The sequence below is a fragment of the Drosophila erecta genome, unplaced genomic scaffold, assembly GCF_003286155.1.
Source record: "Drosophila erecta strain 14021-0224.00,06,07 unplaced genomic scaffold, DereRS2 tig00000126-arrow-pilon, whole genome shotgun sequence".
In the NCBI taxonomy this organism is placed as follows: Eukaryota; Metazoa; Arthropoda; class Insecta; order Diptera; family Drosophilidae; genus Drosophila; species Drosophila erecta.
The window spans coordinates 12,031,859-12,057,914 of record NW_020825209.1 but is presented as its reverse complement, the minus strand read 5'-3'; the positions used below and the strand labels follow the sequence as shown (position 1 = coordinate 12,057,914).

At 38.9% G+C, this 26,056-nt stretch overlaps 2 protein-coding genes across 4 annotated transcripts; both read left to right on the top strand.

The window, feature by feature from the left end:
- Window positions 1-379: 379 nt before the first annotated feature.
- Window positions 380-14,582, top strand: LOC6551186 (probable serine/threonine-protein kinase nek3). 3 transcript variants are annotated; one of them, XM_015155148.2, is made up of 7 exons: window positions 380-678; window positions 804-1,471; window positions 2,108-2,362; window positions 12,744-12,944; window positions 13,015-13,097; window positions 13,405-13,520; window positions 13,586-14,582. In XM_015155148.2, exons 2-7 carry the CDS (start codon window positions 849-851, stop codon window positions 13,820-13,822), a joined length of 1,515 nt encoding a protein of 504 aa, XP_015010634.1. In that variant the 5' UTR covers window positions 380-678; window positions 804-848; the 3' UTR covers window positions 13,823-14,582. The 3 variants fall into 3 exon arrangements, with proteins under 3 accessions (XP_015010634.1, XP_015010633.1, XP_026837795.1); XM_015155147.2 differs by lacking the exons at window positions 380-678; window positions 804-1,471; window positions 2,108-2,362 and adding an exon at window positions 8,666-8,970; XM_026981994.1 differs by lacking the exons at window positions 380-678; window positions 804-1,471; window positions 2,108-2,362 and adding an exon at window positions 8,666-9,005.
- Window positions 14,583-23,846: 9,264 nt separating this feature from the next.
- LOC6551185 lies at window positions 23,847-25,935 on the top strand. Its single transcript, XM_026981799.1, has 4 exons — window positions 23,847-23,992; window positions 24,628-24,842; window positions 25,014-25,193; window positions 25,360-25,935. Exons 1-4 carry the CDS (start codon window positions 23,981-23,983, stop codon window positions 25,601-25,603), a joined length of 651 nt encoding a protein of 216 aa, XP_026837600.1. The 5' UTR covers window positions 23,847-23,980; the 3' UTR covers window positions 25,604-25,935.
- The last annotated feature ends 121 nt before the right edge of the window (window positions 25,936-26,056 follow it).

Below are 26,056 nucleotides of genomic sequence, written 5' to 3'. Positions count from 1 at the left end.
TATATTTCTTACATTATTATTATTTATTTGCATGAATAATTCGCTATACTATTGTGTTCGATGTAACAATATCTAAGCTAGTATATCACGATAGTATTGCTCTGAATATTACTACTCATATTTATTGCGAACCTTGAGCACATCTTATATATATATTTTTTGACAACGTCGTAGAAATTAAGCATAACTTTTCATGTAAGTAATTGTAATTTTTTTCTAAGCTAAATACTGCTTAATTTTATTAGACACCAATTATTTTCATTGCATTAACTATTTATTATTACCTTTACAAAAACTATCGTTGCAACTATCGCAAGTGGCGTGCTACTTATCGGGCAGTCGACCTATCGGCCGGGTGTCATCGCCAGTGCGTTCGAACAAAACGGAACAGAACAGAACAGAAATTCGAAGCGCTGCCAAATATACACACACGATTGTTCCGATTGTATCGCTGAGATCCGAAAAATTCGAGATCCGAATCGCAGGACAAGAGCAACAGAGCGCGCGCCATCGGATTTATTAAATGCACATGCATATTTATTTATAAACGCGAGTTTTTGGTCGGGAACTAAAGTGCAGGTCACCGACGCCTCTGCCGCAGCCGCTGCCTCCGTCGACGTCGCAGTCGCAGTTGCGGTAGCTGTTGCTGCTTATTTTTTTTTGTTGCTGTTTACAGAGGTGCGTTAATGTGCTAAAAAATATATAGAAATATTTTTGTGTGCCTTTGTGCAAGTGCTTTGGTTTTGTTTAGTTGTTTATTTTTTTGGGTTGTCATTATTTTGCACACACAAATTGCGATTTAGTTAAGGGTGTGTGTGTGGCGCACCTATACATATAAAGATATACCTATGCTGGCCCTGGCCCCGCCCACCACGCCGCCCCCTCGAAATGCACCGTTAGCCGCGAAATCGAAATCGAATCGTTTTACTGCAACCGCAATGCTGTCAAACGGCTCTGCTGGCGTCGCTGCCGACGTTGACGTCGCCGCCGGCGTCGCTGCCGACTGTGATGAGCGAACGCTATTGCTAAGCGAAGAGATTGTTGTTGCGCCGCTGCCTGCGACGACGTTCTCTGCCGGCGTCGCTGCTGCTGCGCCGCCAACGTCGCTGCCACTGGTGCACACAACAACAACGCAACAAAACAACAACAATGTGAACAACAACAATAATGGTTCGCTTGTGGTCAGTGCGAAAAACATGGCTAATAATAAAAGTAATAAGAATAACAGCAAATGCAAAAGCAACGAGGCCAGCAGCAGCAGCAACAACAACAATGCGGCGGCAGCTGCAGCAGCTACAGCAACAACAACGACGACGGCAGGAGTAGAACCGGTAACAACAACAATAACAACTGCAACAACAGCAGCTGATGATGAGGATATATCCAGCGATCTGAGCGATAAATTCCCACGCCCCCAAAAGAAACCCGGCAAACTGAGCAAATTGGGCACCAAAAGCGTCGGCCTCAAACGGTAAATTACATACTATTACTAACTCTTATTCAAACTATTCAATTTATCTATGCACTAGTGTATTAGTGATAGGGCAAAGTTAATGAACCTAACCTGCTTGCTTCCTCAACTTTGATTTAAACATAAAAGTACCTCAGTTTCCCATAATTGGAACTTTAGATTCAGGGAACTTACATAAAATGTTCGCCAAAAACTTCAGTCCAAATACAAATACTTTCGGAAAGGCTAAAATAGATATAAGAAAGTCTTGCAATTCATGATCATCACTTAAAAGCAACCTGACCGATCAATTATAATTTCTAATTTCTGCTATATATCTTGAAGGGTATTCAAGGGATTACTTGTCGATTATTTAACCGAAAATGAATTTGATTTAGGTCAACACTAGTTTACAGGTTTCTTTCTAAAACTTCACTTCTTCGATTTTTTTATTCTTATTGCCCATAGAGAATTTTGCAAAGTTCATTATTATTATAATGGGCTTGTTAGTTTTAACATGATTTCATATTACCAGGATTTTAGATTACCATAATTTTAGATTACCTTGTTTTTGGATTACCAGGATTTTAGATTACCATGATTATCAGGATTTAGATTGACCATGACCTTTAACCTTCTAACTGTTTGTTTCCACAGCGTCTCCTTTGGTTCCTCGAAGGGTTCGATGGTGGAGACGCTCGTCTTCGAGACGCCGACGCCGTTGTCGGAGCACATGGAGTCCACTTTTGGGTTCGATGCGGCAGCGAATTCTGCTGCCGATACCGCCGCTGCCGCCGCTGGTCAGCCGCAGCTGGCGTCGACGCTGGCGTCGCATCTGCCGCTGGCCGGTGGCTACAGTGGAGACTATGCCAAGGGGACTATGGATGACAGCGGCATTGAGGTGCAGGAAGAGTAAGTAACAAACTTGATTCACTATAACTATACCGAAATAGTTGCTAAGAAGGCAATATTCTTTTTTCCCTGCTAAATAAAACTAACCACATACATATTTGTATATTAATAATACGTTGCCATATAAGGAACTTCTTCTTATGCAGGTATTATAAAAACCTGCCTTCATGTCCAAATAAATATAGAATAGTTATGGCTATTCAAGGTAGTGGTTCTCCAAAATGTGTAGTCAATATTTTAAAGAGTAGGTAATTAAAAAACGAAGCACAGACTATTCACTATTTCTCCTACGTGAAGGAAATCTCTTATTTGCACCGACAAAATAAATAAAAGTAAACTTTGTTATCAAGAAATGTTACCAGGTTCCTAATACAAGTTTTGGCTTTATTTGAGTAAACGAAGTAATGCACTTTTTAGATAGTATTTATAGATGGTAGATATTTTTATCAGTGTCACAATGTGTGGTTTATCATCGTGAGTAAAAAAAAACTCTGGTATTGCGAAAAGTAGAAGTATGAGGTGGATTTCAAAGTTTTGCATATATATTCTGGCTTTATTTGAACTGGCTTTGCACTTTTCAGACAGCTTGTAAAAGTTGTATATATTTTTGTCAGTGTAACAATGTGTGGCTTATCTTCGGCATTCATTGCAGGGCCTTTATTGTGTATGGCCCGAAAGTGGGCCTACTTTTACCTAATTAAAATATCCGTCTAATGACTTTTTGGCAGCTTTCACTTTTGTTTCGCTCTTCTAATTCGTAGTAAGCCCGCCAGTTTTTGTTTTTGGGCCAATCCAAAGCTGATCTCTTTTCCCAAAGCCTTTAGGCAAAAAGTGCAGCTGGGTTTTCTACATTACCACCATATGTACATATATACGTACATCGCCATCAACCCAAATAGCAAGCGATGAACTTTGTGCTCATCGCACCCAACCCCAAAACTAAAACCCCCCAAATCCCCGCGTTTTTTACCCACAACCTCCCCCAAAGGCAGGAAGCTTGAGACACAGAAATTTTTGAATCGATAATTACCGCTGACGACGGTAGCAGTTTGGTTTTATAAACTTTGCAACCTATGTAGCTTTAACCCACGTACAGTGTTCACTCATCTGATGGATATAGCAAATAAAATGGTGAGGCTAGGCCTTAAATTAAATCGTAACGAAGTGTATAATGCAAAGTAGGAGCGGAAACAATTAAAAATACATTTCAACATTTGTTTTCATTGCTTGAGAAGCTCATTAGATTCGGGTTCTTTCCACGCAATAAAACCAGTGTATCTTTTTTCAAGTAATTGGAAACCATTTTAATTAAGCGTATTTAAATAGGAGATGTTCCATACACAAGTCAATTATGCATAAAAGTGGTGCTTGAAGATGGCCCCAAAATATGAAAAGGAAAATTTAAAAAAGTAATTAAAAATACCAAAAAGATATTATTTTCCAATAAGAAAAACCGCCAAAAAGGATTCAAATTGCCGAGCTGCCACTGTATTTTTATTTATCCTCTCTCCCGTTTTCTACGCCTCTTTCTGTTATCAGTCCAATTGGAAGATGGGTTTGTTTGTTTGGGTTTTTCTCCGTCTGCCTTTTCGCATTTCCCACCACCAAGGAACTCCAATTGGAGTTGATAATGCGCCGGCGCTGCAGTCATTCTAACTGGAATGCCGTTAAACATCGTCATCGTTTTTATTACATAATGACCCCATGTGCGTATGTCGCCAACGTAAGTGTGTTTGTGTGTGTGCATTTTAAAGCAATATATATATATATAAGTGGGTCAACTTCATTCGGTGGTTGTTGACCCACATCTTTTTCGGCTGCATTTTGTGTATCCGTATCTGAACGCGTATCTAATGGATGTGCCGCACCCACTAGATTCGAATTGGGCGCTTTTACTTTAGTTCAAGCTGAAGTCACGTCGATAACAAAGCTTGACAATCGATTACTATCATGGAGTAGAGTTGCAATGTGATAATCTACGCCCAAATTATTCGATTATCTCGATAACAGGCGCAATTTGAAGCATTCGATCAGTTAAATTATTTATATATTTAGTAAAAGATTAAGTTTTTGAGTTTGGTGAGTATTTATAATGAAGCGAATATAATGGCAATGAATGTTTCTAACCAGTTTCTAAAGAACAATAACTTTGCTATTATTATTTTCCAGAATATGAAAAATAGCATTGGGTTAAAACGGCTGACAAGACAAATATAAAAGGTGTTTTATTTCGTGTGATGGCTGTCAAACGGGCATCAAATCAAATTTGCTGACAATTTGTTTTGCTTTGTCTATTGCTGTTTCGTCTAGGTGGCATATTCCATTTTGGGAGAGATTAGACTTAACACATGTTGTGACCTTTTTGTTCGCCAGTCTCTCCACATGTGTGTTTCTTCATTTTTTATTGGATGTGGGGAGCATTAATTTGCCGGTGGAGCGTGATGTCATCAGCTTTTGAGCTCGGCACTTGCTGTAGAACTTTCTTTCTTACAGTTAGTCAGAGTCACAAAAGAAAGGAAAGAACAAGGCAAAAGAACGTGGAGAGCAGAAAAGAAAAACCGGGAATCTTGCGGCTCTTTATTCTTCTAATCGATTATCCAGATGCACGGGAAAAAATGTATATAATATACTCCATGAAATGATCCATGTATTCATAGGTCAATAATATTAATAAATAGGCAGAAATTTTGTGCATTTTCTAGTGTGCTATTTCATTAAATGAACACAGTGTGACCGTTTGTGCAGAAGAAAAGCATTTCTTTAGTTTACATCAAACCATTTACTTTTCTTTTCTCTGCAAAAAAAAACCAACGAAAGGAGGCTGATTGAACAGCTGACCTCGACATGATTCTGTTTTTTCTCAATTTTTTTTTTTTTTGACTTTAGAAATTTGATCGGCCGGTGGGCCTTGCTCATGCCTATAGCTATTGTGAAAGTACATCTCGAACTGTCCGCCTGTCACTCAGTCAATTGATTTTCCGGTACCCACGGCACACTTGACATGCATACAGCGTGCTCATCATCATCATCATCGTCATCGCCATCATGATCATCACCAGCGGACCCAGTCATAATCATAATCATATAGGCATAATTATAATCATAGGCAGACGGGACAGGCCCATTGTCACATTGTTGTAATGCCAACAACGGTAATTGTGCCGCTGACCAGCAGTGCGTGTGTAATTGTTGTTGCCGCTTCTGTGCAACGGAACAGTGGAAATTATTATTAACTTTTAGGCTAAACAAAAAACCAGCAAGAACAAAAGATACGCGATTATGAGGCCACAAGGTAGACTGAATACATTTTTCCACACAAAGATTATGCATAGTTTAGTGTAGTTTTTTTTGTTCAACTTATGGAATTAAAGCTGTCAGCTTTACAACAAATACTTGCAAAACAAATTGGTTTAAATTGTTGTGATATAAAACAATTGTAAGCCCTGCAAAAAAAATATATTTAATTCCAGATGCTTCTGATGCTATAATACATTTCATAGGCAGGTTTTTAGCTGATCAAGTTTATTTATTAACATTGTATTGTACTAGTTTTTGTAGCTATAATTCTAATTCCTGTGCCGACTTAATTTCCCTTTAATTTCTCTGCAAAAATTCTTGTATAGCAAGCATTTCTTTATATCTTTTATCTTGAATACTGTCAATTTCATTGGGAACGATGCCAATTGTGTATTAGTTGTTTGAAATTGTAACGGAAATGGGGAAAAATGCGAGCATACCAAAAGAAATATACTTGTGTTCCTTAGCTCGAGCATTCCGTGGGATTTTCAAATGTTTATGTATAATAGATTTATAATAACTCGTAAATACTATAATGCTCTCGACAAATTCCCATTGGCAATGGCAACAAATCGCCGAAATGTTATAAGTATTTATTTTCTGCCACTAACGTCACCCATCCATCTTCGCCTCAAATCGTTCCTTATCAATTGTTAGTGGACTTATCGCTGACCAGCAATGCCAAATAATTTCAAATCACTTAATGCCAAAAATATATTGTGTGGCAAACGAGGAGGAGCACGTAATTCAAAAAGCGAATTAATCGGGAGTAGTAAATTCTATATTTATCCACAGTCATGCTGTCATATTCAAATGGGATCGTACTCGTATTTCCCACTGTGCATTAGCCCTATTACCCATTTACATACGTGTGCACCGTGCACGTCATAAAAATATTACCAACAAATTTTAAGATCTATAATGCATTTCATTAAAAGTTTCATTTAAAAGTTTGTTGCCTTATCATCACAAAAATTCCTTTTTTGCTTAAATTAAAATACAATTTATACAATTTATAATATCCTTATTAAGTAACTCATTCTGTGAGTAACTTTTTAATTAGCATGCAATGCCGAAACGATAATTGTTTATTGCCAACTTTTACAGCTAACCTAAAGTATCTGATGTGCTAAATGGCAAACTGTGAGATATTTTTGCGGCACATCGTACACAGAAAAACTAGAATCTCCCGTTCAATGAATCATATCTCAATCTAAAAATAATGATTGAATATTCGATCGTTAACTTATAAACTTTTCTTTTTGTGTACAGGAATTTTGAAAATGTTGAACATTTCCATTTATTTCGGACTTCTCACCACAACTGTTGAATGTAGGAATCTATATTATTTTTATAGTGTGCTATTTGGCTGACCACAGGTGTGAATGTGTTTGTGGTTTGTGTGCCGTGGTTTTTCTTGATTTTGTGTTCTGCTCTTATTTCTCCGCTTATATTTTCGGTTTTTTCTATTTTTTTGACAACAATAGATAGGGACCGCGATTCTAAGCATCTCTATGGAGGCGGTGGCAACCCTGTTTTAATCAACCCCCCTTCTGTGTCGTTCTTTATCCCCTCGCCCTTTTTCCATCGCTATTTCCAGCAGCTTCCCCGTTTTTACCTTTATGTGTGTGTGGTTACGTGTTTATGTTTTTCCGTGTTTCCCTTGTGCTCTCTTTGGCTTTTTTTGTTGTTATATTATTTTCGGTCCGTTGCTTGTGTATAACAAGTGAGAGAGAGAGATTGAGAGCGTGGAGCAGTAGAACGAGCTTACGCTCTTTTATTACTTTGGTGAGTGCGCAAAAAAGTGATGTCATGTTTGTTGGCTTTGGCAAAGTTGCCAGATGTGGCGCATTTGGATTTACGTTTTTGTTTGTTTTCCCGTTTTTGCTATTACAATTGCGCGGCGTTTTCGCCTTTTGCTTATTGCGCATTTCATCTGGTCTTTTACTACAAAAGATCCAAGCAAATACGTAAATCACAAAAATACATTAGCCAGCAAGAACACTATTCAAAATTAGTTAGGTTTCCGTCGGTATAGTTTTGACTGGAATAAAACGCAATTCAACAATACGTGTCAGAAATTTATTTAAAATATCTAAAATAAATTATACATTTAAATTATTCCAGATAATTCGAATTCAACTTTTTGATGGAAACATTTATGTAAATTTTCATGTTTTCTAAAGTTCTATACGATATTTTGCAAAAATATTTGCGTCTTTGTTGGCTAGTGTAATTTCAGGTTTGCCTATAGCAGCTGCCAAAAATCCCCATACAAAAGCACAAATTGCCGGCTGTGCTGTTTGTTTTCATTTGTTTGCCCGAAATGTGTAAATTTTCTAGCCAGGAAATGCGCGAAATGAAAAATTTGGAAATGTTTTTGTTTCGCTCAAAATAGATCGCAATAAAACCACGACAAAAGATAGACGTAGACGTGTGTGTCTGGAGCCCATTAAAGAGCTCATTAAAGAGAATGTTAATTGTTCTTTGTGTCTTCTGTTGTAAAGTGAAACACTTGCGGCGTATTTCCGATATCTCAAGTGATTTATTTCGAGTACTTCGGGCTTTAAGTATGAAATAGGGTTGAGTTTTTCAAAGGACTGCTTTTTATTAGCTGAAGTATGTACGTTGTTTGGCTATTTGCATTGAAAAGTAATATAATTGTGTGGTACTCACTTTTAAAATATTAACTTGAAAATTATCGCTCGTAATTCATAAAATTCATAAAATTAGTAAATTAAATGTAAACAGCGAAAGTAAACAATTTAAAAAATTCGAAGCAAACAGATTAGTTTTGTTATTTGCATGGTAGTAATTTATTAATTTTGTTTGCTGATAGAAAGAAGTGTTAATCAACCGTATAGCTTTATTGTTAACTTGAGAAGATGAGGAATTCAAAAAGCGCGCCACTGAAGAGTAAGTAAGGTGGCAACCCTGGCAAAAGTTTGCGAGAGAGCGGCCTCTCTCTCTTTCCCGCTCCTGCAAACATTCGTGCGTGTGAACGCCTGCGTGCGAGTGTGTGTGTTTTGTATCTTTTACTTTTCAGCAGCGTGAAACTCAAACAGTCAGTTTCAGTTCAGTTTTTCAGTTTAGGCAGCAACAACGCAAAAGTCCGAAGAGCCTCCAAACAAAAAAAGAGCGCTCACCTCACACAAAAAATAAAAGCACAAAACCCAAAAACCGAAACGAAAGAAAATTACGCGCTCATCAATCGTTGCTGCTGCTATTTCCCGCTCTTCGGCTATTTTTTTAATTCGCAAAAGGATCAAAAAGAGAGCGGCGAGTGCAAAACGCGCGTAGAATTTCCTTAAGTGCGTTTAAAATACGAACAAGGAAAACAAGAAAAGTATTAAGTTTGAACCCAAGAAAAGTGCAAAAAGAGAGGGAAAAATTACAGTTAACTGCGTGAGCGAAATAGAGAGAGGGCGGGTAGGCGGGCCAAGAGAGTCGAAAAAGCAAGTGCAAGTGGTTGAGAAAAAACAAGAAAAAAACACTTGAATTAAATAGGAAAATGGCAAAAACAATGTGAAAGTAATTTCTGCTATTTGGTTCACACACACTTAAGTAGTTAAACATTAGTAGTACACTTGTAATTGTTGTTGTTGCGCGCAGTGAGTTCATCGCAAAAAATAATACACACACACACACACGAACAGCGTGAGAGAGAACGACAACGCCTCCTCTCCCTCGCACTCCTGCACTGCGAGAAACAGAGGCTAGATTAGAAATGAAATCAAGTTTTTAAAGTATATAATACAATACTTTCAGATTTATAATATGTTGTTTTTGCAGTACAGTCCTTACCTTACATATTTAGTAATCCAATAGAGCTTATTGCATTCAATTTAATTACCAAACCATATACAATACGCTCTGTGTACATCGCCAAACGCAATTAAAATAAATGTGCGCCAGTGTGTGTGCGTGTTAAAATAGCACCTTGTTTGTACATAAATTAGCCTTAGTCGCTGATATTTATACTATATGTATAGAAACCGTATGCATTATACAATATATGCCCACATCGGTTGCGCCAGTGTATACATTTGGAAATTATTAAAACAAATCAAAATCAACGCCGCACTGCAGTTGCCCTCTCTTGTCTTTCCTCATCTCTCTCGCGCTCTCTTTTTCCTCTCTGTTTTCGCTTTTCAAGTGCAAAATTGAATTTTCCGCTATTTGTTTCTCATGTGCTTGTGTATTATTTTTGTTGTTTTTGTGTTTGCGGGTGGGGTCGCATAATTTGTTAAATTAATTTTCACTCTCCCTCTCGCACTCTACCCCCTCCCCCTAAGCTTCTTCTTCTTATTCGCCCGTGACGTAGTCCCTCGCGTGTGTGCCCCAAAATACAAAAGCAAAAACCAAAACTAATTGAAAAGCTGCTGCGCTGCCGGCGTCGCAGTCGCCAAATAGTGTTGCCATCCATTCGATGCAAAAAAAAATGGGCTAAAATATAGCCAAATGTCTCGTGACAACATAAACATATGCTTCAAGTGCTTTTTTTCAATGTGCCAATCCTTCATTTGAAAAGTTCCATATGTTCTCAAGAAAAATGCCAGAAAATTACAAGAAATTTTATATGAAACTTAAATTGCCTAGCGAAAGAAAAATAAATCATCACGAGAAATAATTATAAATTTTAAATAAAATAAAAAAACAGTCAAAATCAATTAAAAACTTAATAAGTTAACAAAATTATTAAACTGTTTATTGTAATGGCATGCTTCTCTTATATCACGAAAAGGCAAAAGTAAAATTTTCATGATTCATTGTGTCAACATAGCGAACCCCTGACAAAAGATCACCTGCTAATATAAGCCTTGAGTATACATAGCTATTAAGTAGCCAGAAAATGGCCAAGCGCTCAGCACCCCTAGATCGTTGGTGGCAAACATAATTAATGCGATCATCTTTGAGTTCGCTTTTCCCCAGCTGATGCTGCTGCTGCTGCTTCTGCTTCTGTTTCCCATTTACAGCTCATGTTCCACCTCCTCTTCGTGTCTTCTCCTCTCCACCACAGCATTATCCATTTGTTCACTCCACCTCCTGCTTCGCAGTAATGGCAACAAGTATTTTTCCCATATTTTTCAGTTCTTTAATTTGCTGGGGCACTTGAAGTTGCGTTTATGAGTTAGTGGTAACTCCTTAAACTTTTTCTTTACTTCCACTTAACAAGCATTTTGTTCCGAGGAAAAAACGTTTAATATTGCTCTGGGCCAAAGCAAGATGTAAACGTTCTTCTTCTTCATTTTGTTTTTGTTATTTGTTATTTGCCTAAAACTTGTTTTTCGAGCTTGTAACACTCGTGTTTTGTTGATGGTCGTATTCTTGTGCCAGTTGCTACAGGCCACTCTCGATATAATGCGCTAAAGAGTTCAGAGTTGGAGTTCATAGTCATAGAATAGAAATCAATATTTTAAGTGATATACATATAGGATATATAGAGATGCTATGGATACCATAGAACACCCGTTTATCTTCTTTGTTTTATAATTCCTTATTGGAATATTTAAGTAGTTCATTATTTCACACTCTATTGGCTGAATAAAATATTACACTTACAGTTATTTGACTTGGAAAACAGGCAATACATAAATTTTCACGTTCCTTGTTAAGAATCCGCTGCTCAAAGTTGAAAATACTTTGTTTTTAATATTTGCATTGCAAAGTTAGTTCGCACTGTAGAGCATGCCCTGTATCAATTTTTTCCATATCAATTTCGGCACATGACGTAATCTTCACATGTTCAACAGCAACAACTACAACAACAGCAAATAATTACAACAACAAGCACACTGAGTTATGAAGTGTATTTGAAATGTAAACAGATAAAAAGCTGTGTTGTGTGGGGGAGAAGCAGGAGGAGGGGCCTTTATATAGTGAACGGCTTGTCTGATTCGATTGTAGGCTGTTTATTTTTTGCTACTTCTTCTGGTTCTCAATTTTTTTTCGACAGGTTTCTCTAATGGTTTTCCCACTTGGGGTTCAAAGTTCTGGGACAATAAAGCCGAATGCTGGAAAGATGTGGGAAGTGAATGTCCCATGGGCCATTGGATGGATGGCGGAGATTGAGATCTTACAAGTTAAATCTTCCATTCCAGTTTCTTGGTAGTACAGTGCGTTTCGACTCAGTAAGTCTCGGGCTTTTCGCACAACCAACCAGCCATAAATGAAGTCATCGGCTTAAACCAGTTATAAAGATAAAGAAATGTTGCCCATCCAGCAGACTGTGCTATAAAACCTAATTTATTTCTGAACTGATTTGTCAAATTGCTGCTTTTCTATTGGGCATTGATCCACTTTTTTTTTGCCAGTGCAGCTGAATAAGCTATATATATATATGAATAATTTAAGACTGAAGCAAACGTCTGTAAATAACGCATTGTATTCCTGGATGCTCCAAATATGTTTCGAATATGTCGTCTGAGAGGGAAACTAATCCTAAAATAACGCCAAAGATCCCCCGAATGCCCCAAAAAAAAAAAACCAAACCCAAAATCTAGAACACTTTTCCCTGTATCGATTTAACTTGTTTGATCCAGTGACCTGTGATATTTGTGTAAGTGCCAGAAGTCAGGATTCGTTTTCGTTGCCAACAATATGGATAGCAATCGCACACGTATAGATTATTTGATGGAATCCACAGAATCTCTGGAGGATTCCTGGATGTGGGGCGCCATATCGGACTCGGATAAGCAGTTGATTGAAGAGTAATGTAGTTTCCACTTCTAGATCAATCCATAGAACCTGGCCAAAAAGTACAGTGAGAAAATAGCATTTCGCTGGCAGTTTCAATCAATTGAATCAGATATTTAGCTGAAAGCCAATTGCCAAATGACTTAATTTAATTGACATTGAGGTGGCTCCTCCGTAGATGACGCACTTGCTCGGCTATTTTAAGGTCACATGCGCTGATGCGTGATTTTAGTGCTCGCCGTTGTCCCCCCACAAACCAACCGCCCCCTCTCGATAATCTCGATACGTAAAACACTGCACATCAACCACTGCACATGTAGATACACATAATATAATGTATTGCAATCCTCTAATTCGATTTGTGTTTGCCTGCTCTGCTCATTTCCAGATCGGAGCGTTCGATAGTGCGCGTTTCAATCTACCAAAGCAGCCAGCCGCAGGTAATCTGTCCACCGGCGGAGTATCTGGACTACCCGGAGTACAACTTCAGCGGCAACCTTCTAGACTACACTACGATGGCCACGACGGCGGCGGGGATTCCACAGCAGCAGGTGATCGGCCTGGGAGCGGCCTACGATCGACAGCAAAGGTGGGTGGCCCACACCATGACCCATATAATGTAGATATTTTATCGACTCTTGGGTAATCCGCTATTGCAGCACCGATTCCGGCTGGGACAATCCCTTTCGTCCAGGCGGCGATCTGTCCAGAGAGGCTGATGAAATTGTCAACATGATCAGAGGTGAGTTCTGATCAAAATCAGAGACCTGTGGGGTCGTTCTTATAAAGTAAGAGCACTTACATCTGTTTGTTTGAATGAGCTCTTTCGCAATGTTAGGCAGTGCTATTTGTTTATATCATCGCTTGCAGGGGGTTATTATAATTATTATGTTGTAAATATACTGGAATTCCTAGTAATCAGATTATAGGCTAGCATTGTAAATGGAAAAAGTACTTAAGCATCGATGAATTGTAGTGATATATATACGTTCCGGATGTATAAAGCCCAGTTATTTGAAATGCCTGCAATCGAATACCCTTACTTTCAGGTGGCAAGCCCATCACACCCACAGAGGAGCGTACAATTGGCAACGGGAGCGCCCAGCATGTGGACGACAATTGCAATGGCGGGACGGCGATCGGCGAGAGTGTAATCATATCGAATGTAAGATGGGATGTAGTTTACCCACCAGTGGTACATGTGTGACTAAATACCTGTGTCAATTGCAGCTCTCGCAGAATCTAGCAACAGCACAAAATGGTACAAATTCCCATGCCTCTGCAACTGCCGACGCTGGCGCCGGAAAAGCAGCGACGGCGACCGAGCTGAGCGGCGGAACCGGAAACAATGGGGTCACCTCGCTGGGACAGGTGTCCAAACAGGTGGTTCCCGGACCGACGTCCGCTAGTCATGTGGTCATCGACGAGAAGAAGAACAAGAAGAAGGGCTGCTGCGTCCTTCAATAATTGGGGCAACAAAATAGGACGGGGGACGCGATGAGCGACGATGGGGGCGGGGGCGGTCATTTTCCGGCTTGCCGTGTTTTTTGATGTTAATGTTTTTTGGGACGAAATGAAGCCGAGCTGTTGATATTTTTCATGCCGCATAAATCGCTTTGCTTCGCTTTGCAAGACGTGACCGATACCGATACCGTGACCGATACCGATACACGGATACAGATACTGACACAGAGACCGAAATTGAGATTGAGACAACACAAGGATGAACTAGAAGAAACTAGAGGAAAACCAAGCTCTCTGACCAACAGTAGCAGATTATCAAGAAATGTTGTAGCGGTACCAGCAGCCACAGTGAGAACCAAAATTTATGCAACACCCAGCAGCTGTTGCTCCAGCTTCAAAACATAAGTCGAGAAAAAATCCAAAATTTAAATTGTAATTCTGAAGACCACATTTACATATGTTTATATATGTATATATCTGTTAGTCTGCAGGCGATGCTAAACTGCAATTTACCATTATTATGTATACATACGACTTCTTTTTCCCCTTTTTCTGTAATGTGGACTCGACCTGCATATGTGTATTATAAAAAATTATTGTATGCATATATGTGAATTTATTTTTTTTTTTTTTGTAATCGTAAAGTTTAGTGCGGCTTTTTAAAAAATTGAAGAGGATGTAGGGACGTTTAACAAGTAAAAACTAAAAGAACAAAAAATAACGAAAAACGTTTTGCTTGCATGCATAATGAATACAAAATCGAAAAAAAAAGAATGACAAAAAAATTAACATAAAGAATAATGTATTTATTTTTATTTATATAATGACGACGAAGCAGATGAAAGTAAATTAAATGTTAAACCTTAAAACAAATATACACACACACGTACATATACAAAATACACACACATACGCATATACACATACTATACAATATATGAAATGAAATGAATGACGCAATAAAGCAAAACGAGATGAACCGGAAATAGTAGAAAAAAACTAATTAAAGAAATCCCAATTTTCTAAGGTTAAATAATGAGTAATTATTTTGTATCATTATATACAGGAGGCAGACAATTAAAACCGGGTGCGCTGACTTTTGGGGCCCACTGTAGCGGCTGATCAAAGGGAAGCGGTGCTGAAGAAAGAGGGCGAAAATGGTAGAAAAGGTCTTAGTTCTTTGAGCAGAATATATATATATATACACATATATAGAAGGAAAGGCTTTGAAGAAACCGAAATCCCAAGACAAAAGCTTAGAAATGAGGCCAGAGAAAGTATATAAAAAAGGAAGAACCACCGTTTTTCAGCTTAGTTAAGCACAATACAACCCCTCATAAAACAAACAACCAACAACCAACCAACCAAACCAACCCCCCAACCACCCATTTCTCCAACCCCTTACACTCAGTATTTTTCTCAGTTTGAACGCAAATCAAAAGCAGAAAAATGAAGGCAACAAATATGCAGAAGAAATATGCAGGTAAATCGAGCAAAGCGAGGTACAAGAATGTTTACACAGAGAGAAAAGCAGCAACCAAATAGCTAAAGAAAGTAATGAGAACACCGAAATGGACAGCCACACCCACAAATATGTAACACTCACACACTCTCAGACACACCTACACACACCTACAGCCTAAGCATCAATGTGCTGCATTTGATAAACGTAATGAAAAACAAAAAATAAATTAAATATATATATATATATATATACACACACACACTGATATATGAAATAGCAATATTGTTTCAACTGAAAATATGCAAACAGCAAATGGGAAATTCCAAAGTCCGCAAATGAAAGTAAACAAATCCGTAAACTAAATCCATCAGTGGGATAAAACAGCAGCCAGTACAGCAATAAAATCAATATTTAATATTGTAAATTTCCGATTCCAAAAAGAAAGCAAAAAACCTATTAAAAAAAGAACAACAAAATGTTAAGTTATTGTATAAAAAATCCTAAATAAAAAAACGAAAGCAAAAATGAATCAAGACGTGTGTTTCTCGAAGTATAGCATAACTTTTGCGGCTGCCAGAGTAAAGCCAATTTTTAGGCTTTTCGAAAAAAGATATATATAATACATATACACTTCGTGTGGGATCCACAGCGCGAAAGAGATAGAAATACTTATTGATTGATGAATGCTTTTAGTTCATTCGATCGACGGATAATTGATTGCAATTGTTTAAGGCAAACAAATCGCTTAATGCTTCCGCATCGACCAAATTTAGTATGCCAGTCGATGAACAACAAAACGAGGAACTGCCAAGAACCTTTCACCTCATCGCCACAAATCGACAAAATTAGGCAAAACCAATTCTGTAGAAGTCGAATTTGTTAATGGTTAATTAATCGCATGGCGCAACTGCATAATTATATTGCCAAACGTGCGACTTCAGCTTATTAATATTTGAATACTCTGATACCCAGGATTTTTCTAGCGTATCTATTGCGTATCTATCTATACATTATTGCAATCGAAATTCTTATTTGGGGCAAAAACTAAACTAAAACTGGGAAAATGCTGTTTCGTTTTAAGCCAGCTGCTGTAGGATGTTTTAATAAAATTCCTTTGAATAAGGAACAGCTGTACAGCAAGTAGGAAATATATATCACTGTTTTTTCGTATCGTTTTTAAAATAGGTTTTGAATATTCCGGATAGGGTCAACGGTTTCCCAAGCAAACTATCAAGTTCTGAATTCACCCACGTCACGCAGCTTTTAAAGATAAAAAACCAGAATGCGAATTTGGTTCTTTTTTTGTTGTGTTATTAATTTGGAGTTGATTTAATTTATGAACTCTACTCGGAAAGACATTTATAGCAATTTATCTGGATTTGGTTTATGGCTTTGGGCCATACCGATTCACACTAGCATTCGGATTCCAATAAAAGATTTATTGGCAACCGGGGAGCTGTCAATTTTGAAATTGCTGCGCCTAAGTAAGCGGAAATGTCTTTGCCACTCGATCACGATCTCATCGAATTTTGGAATCGAAGCCCGCGTTTCGGTTTGAATTGAATTGAACTGTATTTGAGTTTGGGTATCGATGATGCGACTTAGCTGTTGGCCATTGGTGATGTTACCCAAGGCACCCACTCAGAAATGGAGAAGGGAAACTGGATTTTGGCCATCTATCTAATGAAAGTCAGTCATCGTTAATGGTCAAACGAGTTTTCTTTCCTATGGGCACATGGCCTGACACCCACAGTAGCACTGAGAAGTCTGAGTACCACTTCATACTGCCAAAATACATATACTTATTTAGTCAGTTTCACTAGCAACGATCACAAGAAGTCTGGTAAAAACCTCCTTTATTTTGCAGCTAATAAAGTCAAATCTTGATTAATTTTTAAATAAAACTAGCATGGCAAGGACACAAACATTTTTCAGATACTGTGGTTCTAAATCTTGTTCCCAAAAACCCCCTTCCTATCTCTCTTTTGGCCAACAAAAATAAAAAAGCGCACCTAATTTGCGAGTGCGATTCTCGTGCAGGTGCAAATTATGATGGGACCCAAAACAACGAACAAAAGCAACAAAGGCCACAATAATTTATGGCAAAAAATCGGGGAATAAGCTAAATAAACTCAGGAAGAATAACGAAGAACCTCTGTTACCGGGTGCCATAAAAAGCGACATGTGTAAACGGCAGAGGGGCAAAAAGTAGCCACGCTTGGAGATAAAGATAAAGATCGGTTAGGTAGGCAATGGTCACATCGGTCAACAAAAATTAACACAAAAAAACGAAAAAAACGAAAAAACAACAATAAAAGAGCTGCGCATGCGCCGCACGCGTCGCCACACAAATACACACAGTTGCCCTGTACGTATACGTAATATTAAGTGGTGTATACGTATACGTAATATTGGCGCATGTGTGTCTAACTGTACAAACGCGCACGCGCTGTCTCGCTCGCGCCCGCTGCGCAGAGCTGATCATAATTTAGCTAGTTCTTAGCTAGATTAAGCTAGCTTATAGTTTATACTATAGTTTTTCTGCAAGAAATTTTGCGTAATTTTCCTTGTTTTTTATTATAAACTTATATGCTTGATATTTTTTTCGCAGCATGTCCCTTTTTTTTTTTTTAATATATTCTGAACTGAACTTATATGTTTGATATTTTTTTCAGAATGTTCCTTGTTTTTTTCTTTTAAATTAGTATATTCTGAACTAAACTTATATGTTTGATATCTGAACTGAACTTATATGTTTGATATTTTTTCTGAGACATACTTTCTTGGTATATCATAATCATAAGTGTTGCTTACTTATCAGCTTTCCAGCTGTGCCATCACTGTGGTCGTTCGATGGGGCGATTGTGATTGTTTGATTATGCGGTGGAGTCGCGCTGTCTGCGCTGTAAGCTTTTGGAAGTGGAGCAAGTGTCTTCGCCGCCGCGTCTCGATTTTCCGTCGATATTTAATAAGTCGTCTGGGTAACTCCATGTGGGGCATTGTACAGACCTATAGATCCCAAGCGAACAGAGCCGTATAATCCCATTTCGAACTCTTTGTTGGTCGGGATTTCTTGATTTATGCGCGACTGGCGCTGAATGATTGATTCGTCTTTCAACTTAATTGAAAGCTTGAGCAAGTTGTTTGATCATTAAGAAATTTAGGAACTTGTTGATGTAGAGATTGAGGCAATAAATGATTGATTGGGCAAATAAATAAAATGGGAACCAGGATGGAGAAAAATTGCACTATGATATTCGGATGAACGGCTTTTAATCAACTACTCAACTATTATGAAGTGATATTAATTTAAGGACTTCCAGTTTCCGGTTTTTTTGCTGCAATTTAACTCTATTGTCATAATTATGTTTATTTTGGGACTTAATGCGCATTTGAATAATTAGTTTCATGCAATCAACCAAGCAAAAGTGAGTCCCCAGAAATGCAACTAAATTTAGAATCTATTAAGCATAGACATAATCAAATTATTCCTTAATAACCATCCAACAATCATGATTGACACAGTTCCCAATCAATTGTTGCCCTTGGCGCCGCATTAGAATGAACAAAGGCACCCAAAAGTGTTTTCCAAAAAAATATTTTTGTTATTTTGTGCGCTATTTTTAGACTTTGTGCGCACAAAATGCTAACAAGCCAAAAGCTGAAAAATTATCTCGAAAACCAGATTTTTATGTGGTGGGGGGTTGACCGGATCTCAGTTTTGCGGAAAACTCTGATAAATTATTAAATAAACAAGTCGTAAACTCGAACTACTCCTACCAACAATTAATTAGATGGATCATCAATGCTCCTTTTGGCTCCGCTCGATTCCAATACGAGTTTCATATATCTGTCTAGAGATTTATAATCCCTATAAAACTTTAATGAAATTAGTGAGGCAGAGTTAATTGAACGGCGGTTTTAAATGGCGACAGCTTCACTTTTATGTGACTTCTCTTAGACTCGCTGGCGATCTCGGACTTGAACTTATTTTATTCTTAATTAATTTCGCGATTTGTTCTAAAGTTTGGGTCTTGATTTCTGCACTTGTGGTCCGTCCGAGTAGCCCATCTAGATTTAGTCTGGAATAATTAAGTGACGGACATTCTGGTTATGTTGATTGAGATGTATGAATTAATAATTCATTATTTTTGAAAACTACAAATCAAGCATTTATTCTAGTTCAAATGTTAAAAATTTCAAGTCTTATACAGCTGGTTTCTTAAATATTTTGATTAGGAGTCTAATGACAAAACCAAAAATGGATTACCTCATGCAGAGTCTAAAACGCTATCGAATTTAATAACACATTAAATTAAATTCGGACAAATGGCCTACTTAACAGCACTGTTAAACTTGTTTAAAACAGCTATTAGTTACTATGACGATTTAAATATCACATTAAAAATCACTAAATTTAGCCGTTATTGAGTTTTATTTAGAACAGGTAACGAAAACGAACTAAAAAATATATGCTTAATGAATAAAATGAGTAAAATACGGTACTGCGGCATCTACTTTCATCCCATAATTTCGATGGCATTTTTGACACCGCAACGCACTGCATGTCTGCATATATTTAAAGGAGCCTAATACTCCCCAAAACCAAATACAACGAACAAATACTGGTCTTAATTATACGAATTCAACAAAGAACTGCAAAAAGCCGAGCGCAGAGACAGATAACTTTACGTTTTGGGGTAAAAGCAAAACGTGTTAAGCTTTCTATTTAAACTATGCAAATTCGCATTGATTATTTATTTTTTGGCGCTCGCCGAAATAATACAAATAAAATTCCCCCTCAAAATCGAAGTAAAACATAAAAAAACAAACGAAAAAATAGAAAAATGGTGGAAAAAAAACCGTAGAAAACGGCCATAAAAAGGAGCGTTGGCTCGATCGATCGATGGATCGGCTCAGGTGGCATATGCATAACCGGTCAAAGACCACAGAGAACCTGATCGCAACTCGATTTAGTTGGTTTGCACGGCTACACGGTTGGGTTCTAGACCCACCCGTAGAACCAACCATTGGGATCCCAGTCCAGTCGAGTCGAGTCGAGTCGGATCGAGTCGAGTATGGCGTATTTCCTTAAGTTGGCCATAAAATATGATTTAGCCACATATTATTTATGGCCGCAACCAGATCTCTCTCTCCCTGAAACAGAACGTGCAGCCATAACTGATTCCTAATATTAATATTCCATTCAGATTCAATCACGCCCTGGACATGCTCCACTAATGACAACCAGCTATTGCCAAAAAAGTGGCCAAAAAAGTGGCCAAATGAGGGGCGTTGTTCGGCCACCTACAAGCATAATTATAATATTATGCCAGGGCTGGGAGGGGCGGACGATTCGATATGATGCCACATGATTCCATATGTGCGGAGCGGAAGGGGGGTTCCTCTGCATGTGCCCCAATGCAAATCAGTTGGATTAACGGACGACATCGAACCAGTTCAATGGGGAGAGATGTAGGCAGATCCGATTAGATTGGTTGGCTGATGGGTTGGTTGGTTGCTCCGAAATGGTTCTGTCCAGATTTATGGAACCGTCTATATGGAGAGGTTCACAATGCGATCTGCATATCAATAGAATATTAGATGCACTGATAGATACTGCTTAATTTGGCCAATAAATTGTACAAAGAGATTGGGCAGAAACATGAGTTGGAAACGGTAACAGAGCCTTCCTTATATGCATGAGTCCCAACCCATCCATGAATAAATCCACAAATGTACATATAATATATGTGAAAAAAGTAATTCAAATACTCAGCACACCGCACACTGCTTTATCAATGAAACATTCATATATAAGTGTCTAATTTACTTAGCGAAATGTCGAAACTAATGAAAAATGGCAAGGTACCGTGCATTTTGATCTGTGGGTGGTCAAGTGTAAATATTTTTAGGAGCTGGGTAAAATTCCCACTGTGCTGACTTAGTGGTGCCAATCTGTCTCGTAAACATAATAAATTTATATTTACTCGCAGTCTAAATGACTGTAGGCCCTGATTTCAGTGCGTGTTTTCCTAATCGAACCTCGACTTTACATAACTTTTACATCATCCATTCCCCAAATTGCTCAAGGTTATGAATAGGAATCGTTCCCTGAGTCGTTTCGAATCGTTTCGAATCGCATCGAATGGCACAGAACTAAATGTTTTGGTTTCTTGGAAATCTCGTTTCTGTCTCCTTCTAATTGCTAATTTATTTATTTATTTTATATTCGCTGCTTTCAGCTCTTTCTTTATTGTTTTGGCTAAGCGTTGACTCGGAAAAAATAAACAGAGAGATGGGTGTTTTACGACCCAACGAAGATTTGAATGCTCTACGGATGATCGTATATGTATATGTATTTTTACTTATTTACTAGTTTTCTAGGCAGTCTGATGGGCAACACAATGAGTCCTTCTTATAAGAGCTTATAGTGAAAATATAGCGAAATGCTGAAGGTATAAGAGGCTAATGCAAATGATGAACTCGTAATGCGTCTTGTTCTGGGATTGAAATAAATTAGGGCTTGTAAGAATTCTCAAAACCGTGGCAAGTTCCAAATACCCCAGATAATGGGGCATATTTCCGAAAATCGGCGAGATTCAAAGAGTTCGGCGGAACGAGGGAACTGCGGGCTGCGTAACAAGTTGTTCGATCTGTTAATTTGCCACAGAAATCACAGGCATGAGATACACAAATGAAACACTTTCTTTTCTTTTCTGTGCGGCATATGCATACATACGTATGCAAATGGCGAATGTAAGCTGAGATTCGCTGAAATTCACGCTAATCGCATGGTAATTAATACGGCAGCTGCAGCCTTTTACCTGGAATCAGGGCTATCACAATTAATGGGGTTGATGGAGATGAGTCAGTTCGATTGGACAGCGGGCCACACCCTTTTGGGCGGACTTGTGATAACTCGTTTTGGTGGACATGGTCTCTAAGTGAGACATCAAGATCGGCTCGAAGATCGAAGACAAAACTCTGGGCGTGTGCAAGTATGCATAACAAATGCTATTCGATATCAAAGACACGGACGAAGCAGCAGACATCAAACATCAGACATCAGGTCAATTTCCAAGGCGAACCAACCAACCAACCAACTAACAGCCATCACACATTTGACAAGTCGCTGAAATGGCCAAAACGTTTTCATTAGGCCAAGAAGATCACAACCAGAAGAAGAATTAACTGGCCAAAAATAAGAGATACTTCTTCTCGGATGAAAAATGAATGCCGTGCGGACGGTATTCGTTTAAGTTATTAAGCATAAAACTTAAATTAGAGGCACCATTAGCGATTATCATTAGAGCTGCGTGTCCGGTCCGGTTTGATTTCAATCTTATCCCCATAGAAAACCAAAAAGTGATTAACTTGATTGCTAGCAGCTATAAATCCAGTGCCTTATCAAATTGTATGCAAAACTGGCGATCCAGGAATAAATGTATGTGTTTATTGTTGAAATGGCAACCCAGTTTAGCAAACAGAAGGTTGGAGGAATAGGTGTAGATATTAACATTTTCAAATATACAATATTTTCGTTATACCTTGAATTTTGACTGTATACGAGTGTCATTGTGTTTCAAAACGGTTTGATAAGCCATATTGCCATATATCAGGATTTGTATAAACTGTTTACTTTTAGATATTTAGGAAATAGAAAAAAAGGAAATAAAAAAGGTAATAAAAAAGGAAATAATTAATGGAGAACTAGTTTATAAAAGCCCAAGATCTCACGATCTCAAGAAGATCCCAAGATCCCAAGACCACCGGACGGACACTGATCCGCCAGAAGAATCGCATTTGGTAAATTTTGATAAGACCGAAAACGAAACGGCTAATTAAGCGAAGGCCAACTGATGCATTAGCATACGAAACAAAAACTAAGAATGGGGCATCTTATCAGTGGAGAAGAATCACCATCGCCCCTTTCCGCTGAAGAAACAGATGAAAGATTTGCTGGTTCGATCCAGCAGTACTTTCGGAACTTGGAACTTGGAACTTGGAACTTGGGTGTCCGCTAAAACAAACTGGTCGCCCAAAATCGTTAATCGTCAATCGACGCATATTTTACCATTAGTATATATGTAGGTATATATATATATATGTATTAAATATTCCATGCTTTATAAAAAATTAACGCAGATTTAAATTTACGCACATGCACACACACTCAGGGCGAGAATAATCATTAAACGTGTATGCTAATTTGATGATGGCGGTTTTCTAATTTTGCTGCCCCTAAAACCAGATTTCTATGCTTCGATCTGCGTTCAGGCAGCGTCAGCAGCCGAGAAACCAGGGGGAATTGTCCAGAAGACCCTAAAATGTTACATCTTCTGCCTGCAGATGGATGATGCCCCTCATTTGGGCAATCGCCTCCCTCACACACTCACCCATATATATATATATATACATATATATATTATACCGATTGCGGCGTTGACAAACTTTGGCTTTTTCGATTCTAGCGGCTGCGACGCCGGCAGAGGCTCAGTTCGTTGTCCGGTTCCTATTTCTGCCGACTTCGCTGCCGGCGTCGCAGCTTATACCATATATAAGGAAACAAGAAGTCGCATCGTTTGTATTTATTTGCTAGAATCTGTGAGCATCGGAACTAGCCGAGCCGCTACAAAAATAAAGCCTAAATTAGAGTCCTCGTTACGAATTTCTGTCGCCAAACGCACATAAAAATGAAGAGTTTTGTAAGTGCCTGCCGAATACTGAAAAGTATACATTTAATGCGTTATTTTTTTTTACTGTGGTGTCCCAAGCGAGAAAAAGAACAAGGATCAAGTGAAAGTGCGCGCAAGAAATGTCCTTCAAAAGTGTGAATACTTTTAAGCCAGAGAAAGACAAAGATACACATTACACACACAAACCAATTTACCCCAAGTTCCTGTGGGGCTTGTAGTTTTTGAGTTTCTGGGATCACCTAAGATTAGCATGGCAAATTAAAGAAGGAAATGTTGAATCACCTTGAGCGCCGCACAGCTCATCAACGTCAAAACAGACGAATGACAAATATCGAAACGGTTGGAACCCATTATGATTAGTGCCTCGGCCCGAAACCAAATCAAATAAATCACAGCAAAGATACATACGAAAATTACAAAAAATAATACCAATAAAAAGCCAAAAACCGAGAGACTTGCTAGACAAAGCGACGCTGTGCGGTCAGAAACGCCAGCGATTCGCGCGCGACTTTGATTAATTGCCCGCCAAAGCGAAATGCGAAATGCAAAACACGATTCCGAATTCAAATCGAAACGTCTGTGATCCACAGATTTGCATAAGATTGGTGTGACGAGTGACACTAACCAGGCATTCTATCTTTCAGCTGATCCTTCTGGGTTTCGCTGCTCTGGCTGCCGCCGACGTCAAGCATCTGACAGATCGCAATCTGGACCTCTTCAAGTACAATCCCAGCGACGTCTACACCCTGCCCGAGGACATCGACGAGGACAAGCCGGCGGTGCACTTCAGCGGCGATGTCATGAAGGCCAAGACCGAGACCCTGCAGAACTACAATTCCGGCAAGAAATTCAAGCTGGAGTGAGTATAAGCTCGTGTGCATCATTCAATTGAAGCTGATAGGTCATGAGTCAGTCTAAGCGACTTATCAAACTGTTTTAACATAGCTTCATAGAGTTTGTTGTGGCATAGCCCAATGAATCCAAGCAGCTCGGTATATTTTATTTACTAAACCCAAAACCCTTTGCTCAGACTGAAGACCCAGAACGGCATCGAGGTGAGCAGCGTGGGCAAGCTGAAGGACGACAAGACCTTCGTGGTCAGCGGTTCCTACTCCTTCACCGGCGCCGATGGCAAGCGGTACAAGACCCGCTACACCGCCGACGAGTTCGGCTACCACCCCATCACCGAGCTGGATCTGGACATCCCCGAGTGAGTAACCCATACAACCCCACAGCGAACTAAAGAACAAGTATGAGTCTCAGCTCTGTGTTTGAGCCAACACAGTAGCCTACAACTCAAAAGGTTCAATCGATGGTTTAACTACCTATATTGTAAATATGGACCCACTTCATATATGCGCGTCTCTGTGTTCCAGACCCCAGCCCTTGGCCCCTGTGCAGCGCCAGACCGTGGACCCCAGCAGCCTGCTGGGCAACAAGAACCGCTTCCAGTTCCTGCAGCAGACCCTGGACTCCGACCAAGGACCTCTGCGGGGCAGTGGCCAGAGCGGCGATGACTACAGCTACACGTCCCCCTATGGAAACGGCAATGGCTACAACTATCAGCCACCTCAGGTGCCCCTGTCGACGCCATCTCGTCTGTATCTGCCAACGGCATAGGGCGGTTATAATATAGATACAGCCTTATCGCATACCGTTCTTACCGCATGATGTATGCCCCACCCGATTCCCGATTCCTGCTTCCCGATTCCTGATTCCCGATCCTCGACTTTTCCCCCCGGCTGCAAGTATTTAGTTTTAAGTGCAACTCCAACAGGCAAATGAAGAGTAAAACAGAGCTAGCGAAATTTTTTTTATCATTTTTTAGTGTTATACACGGAGCACAATTTTATATGATATTATACCTATACACACTGATATATGTTATATATCTAGCCCACACACAAAAACACACACCTAAACACGACAACAACAACAAAACACACACACACGCACACACAAATCCCGAGAAAAGACACAAACGAATCTATGTATATACACTGAGTGATATTAGTAGTAAATAAAATGGCTAAACTAACGATCAATGTTCTAAGTGTTTCACTTGGGAATTAC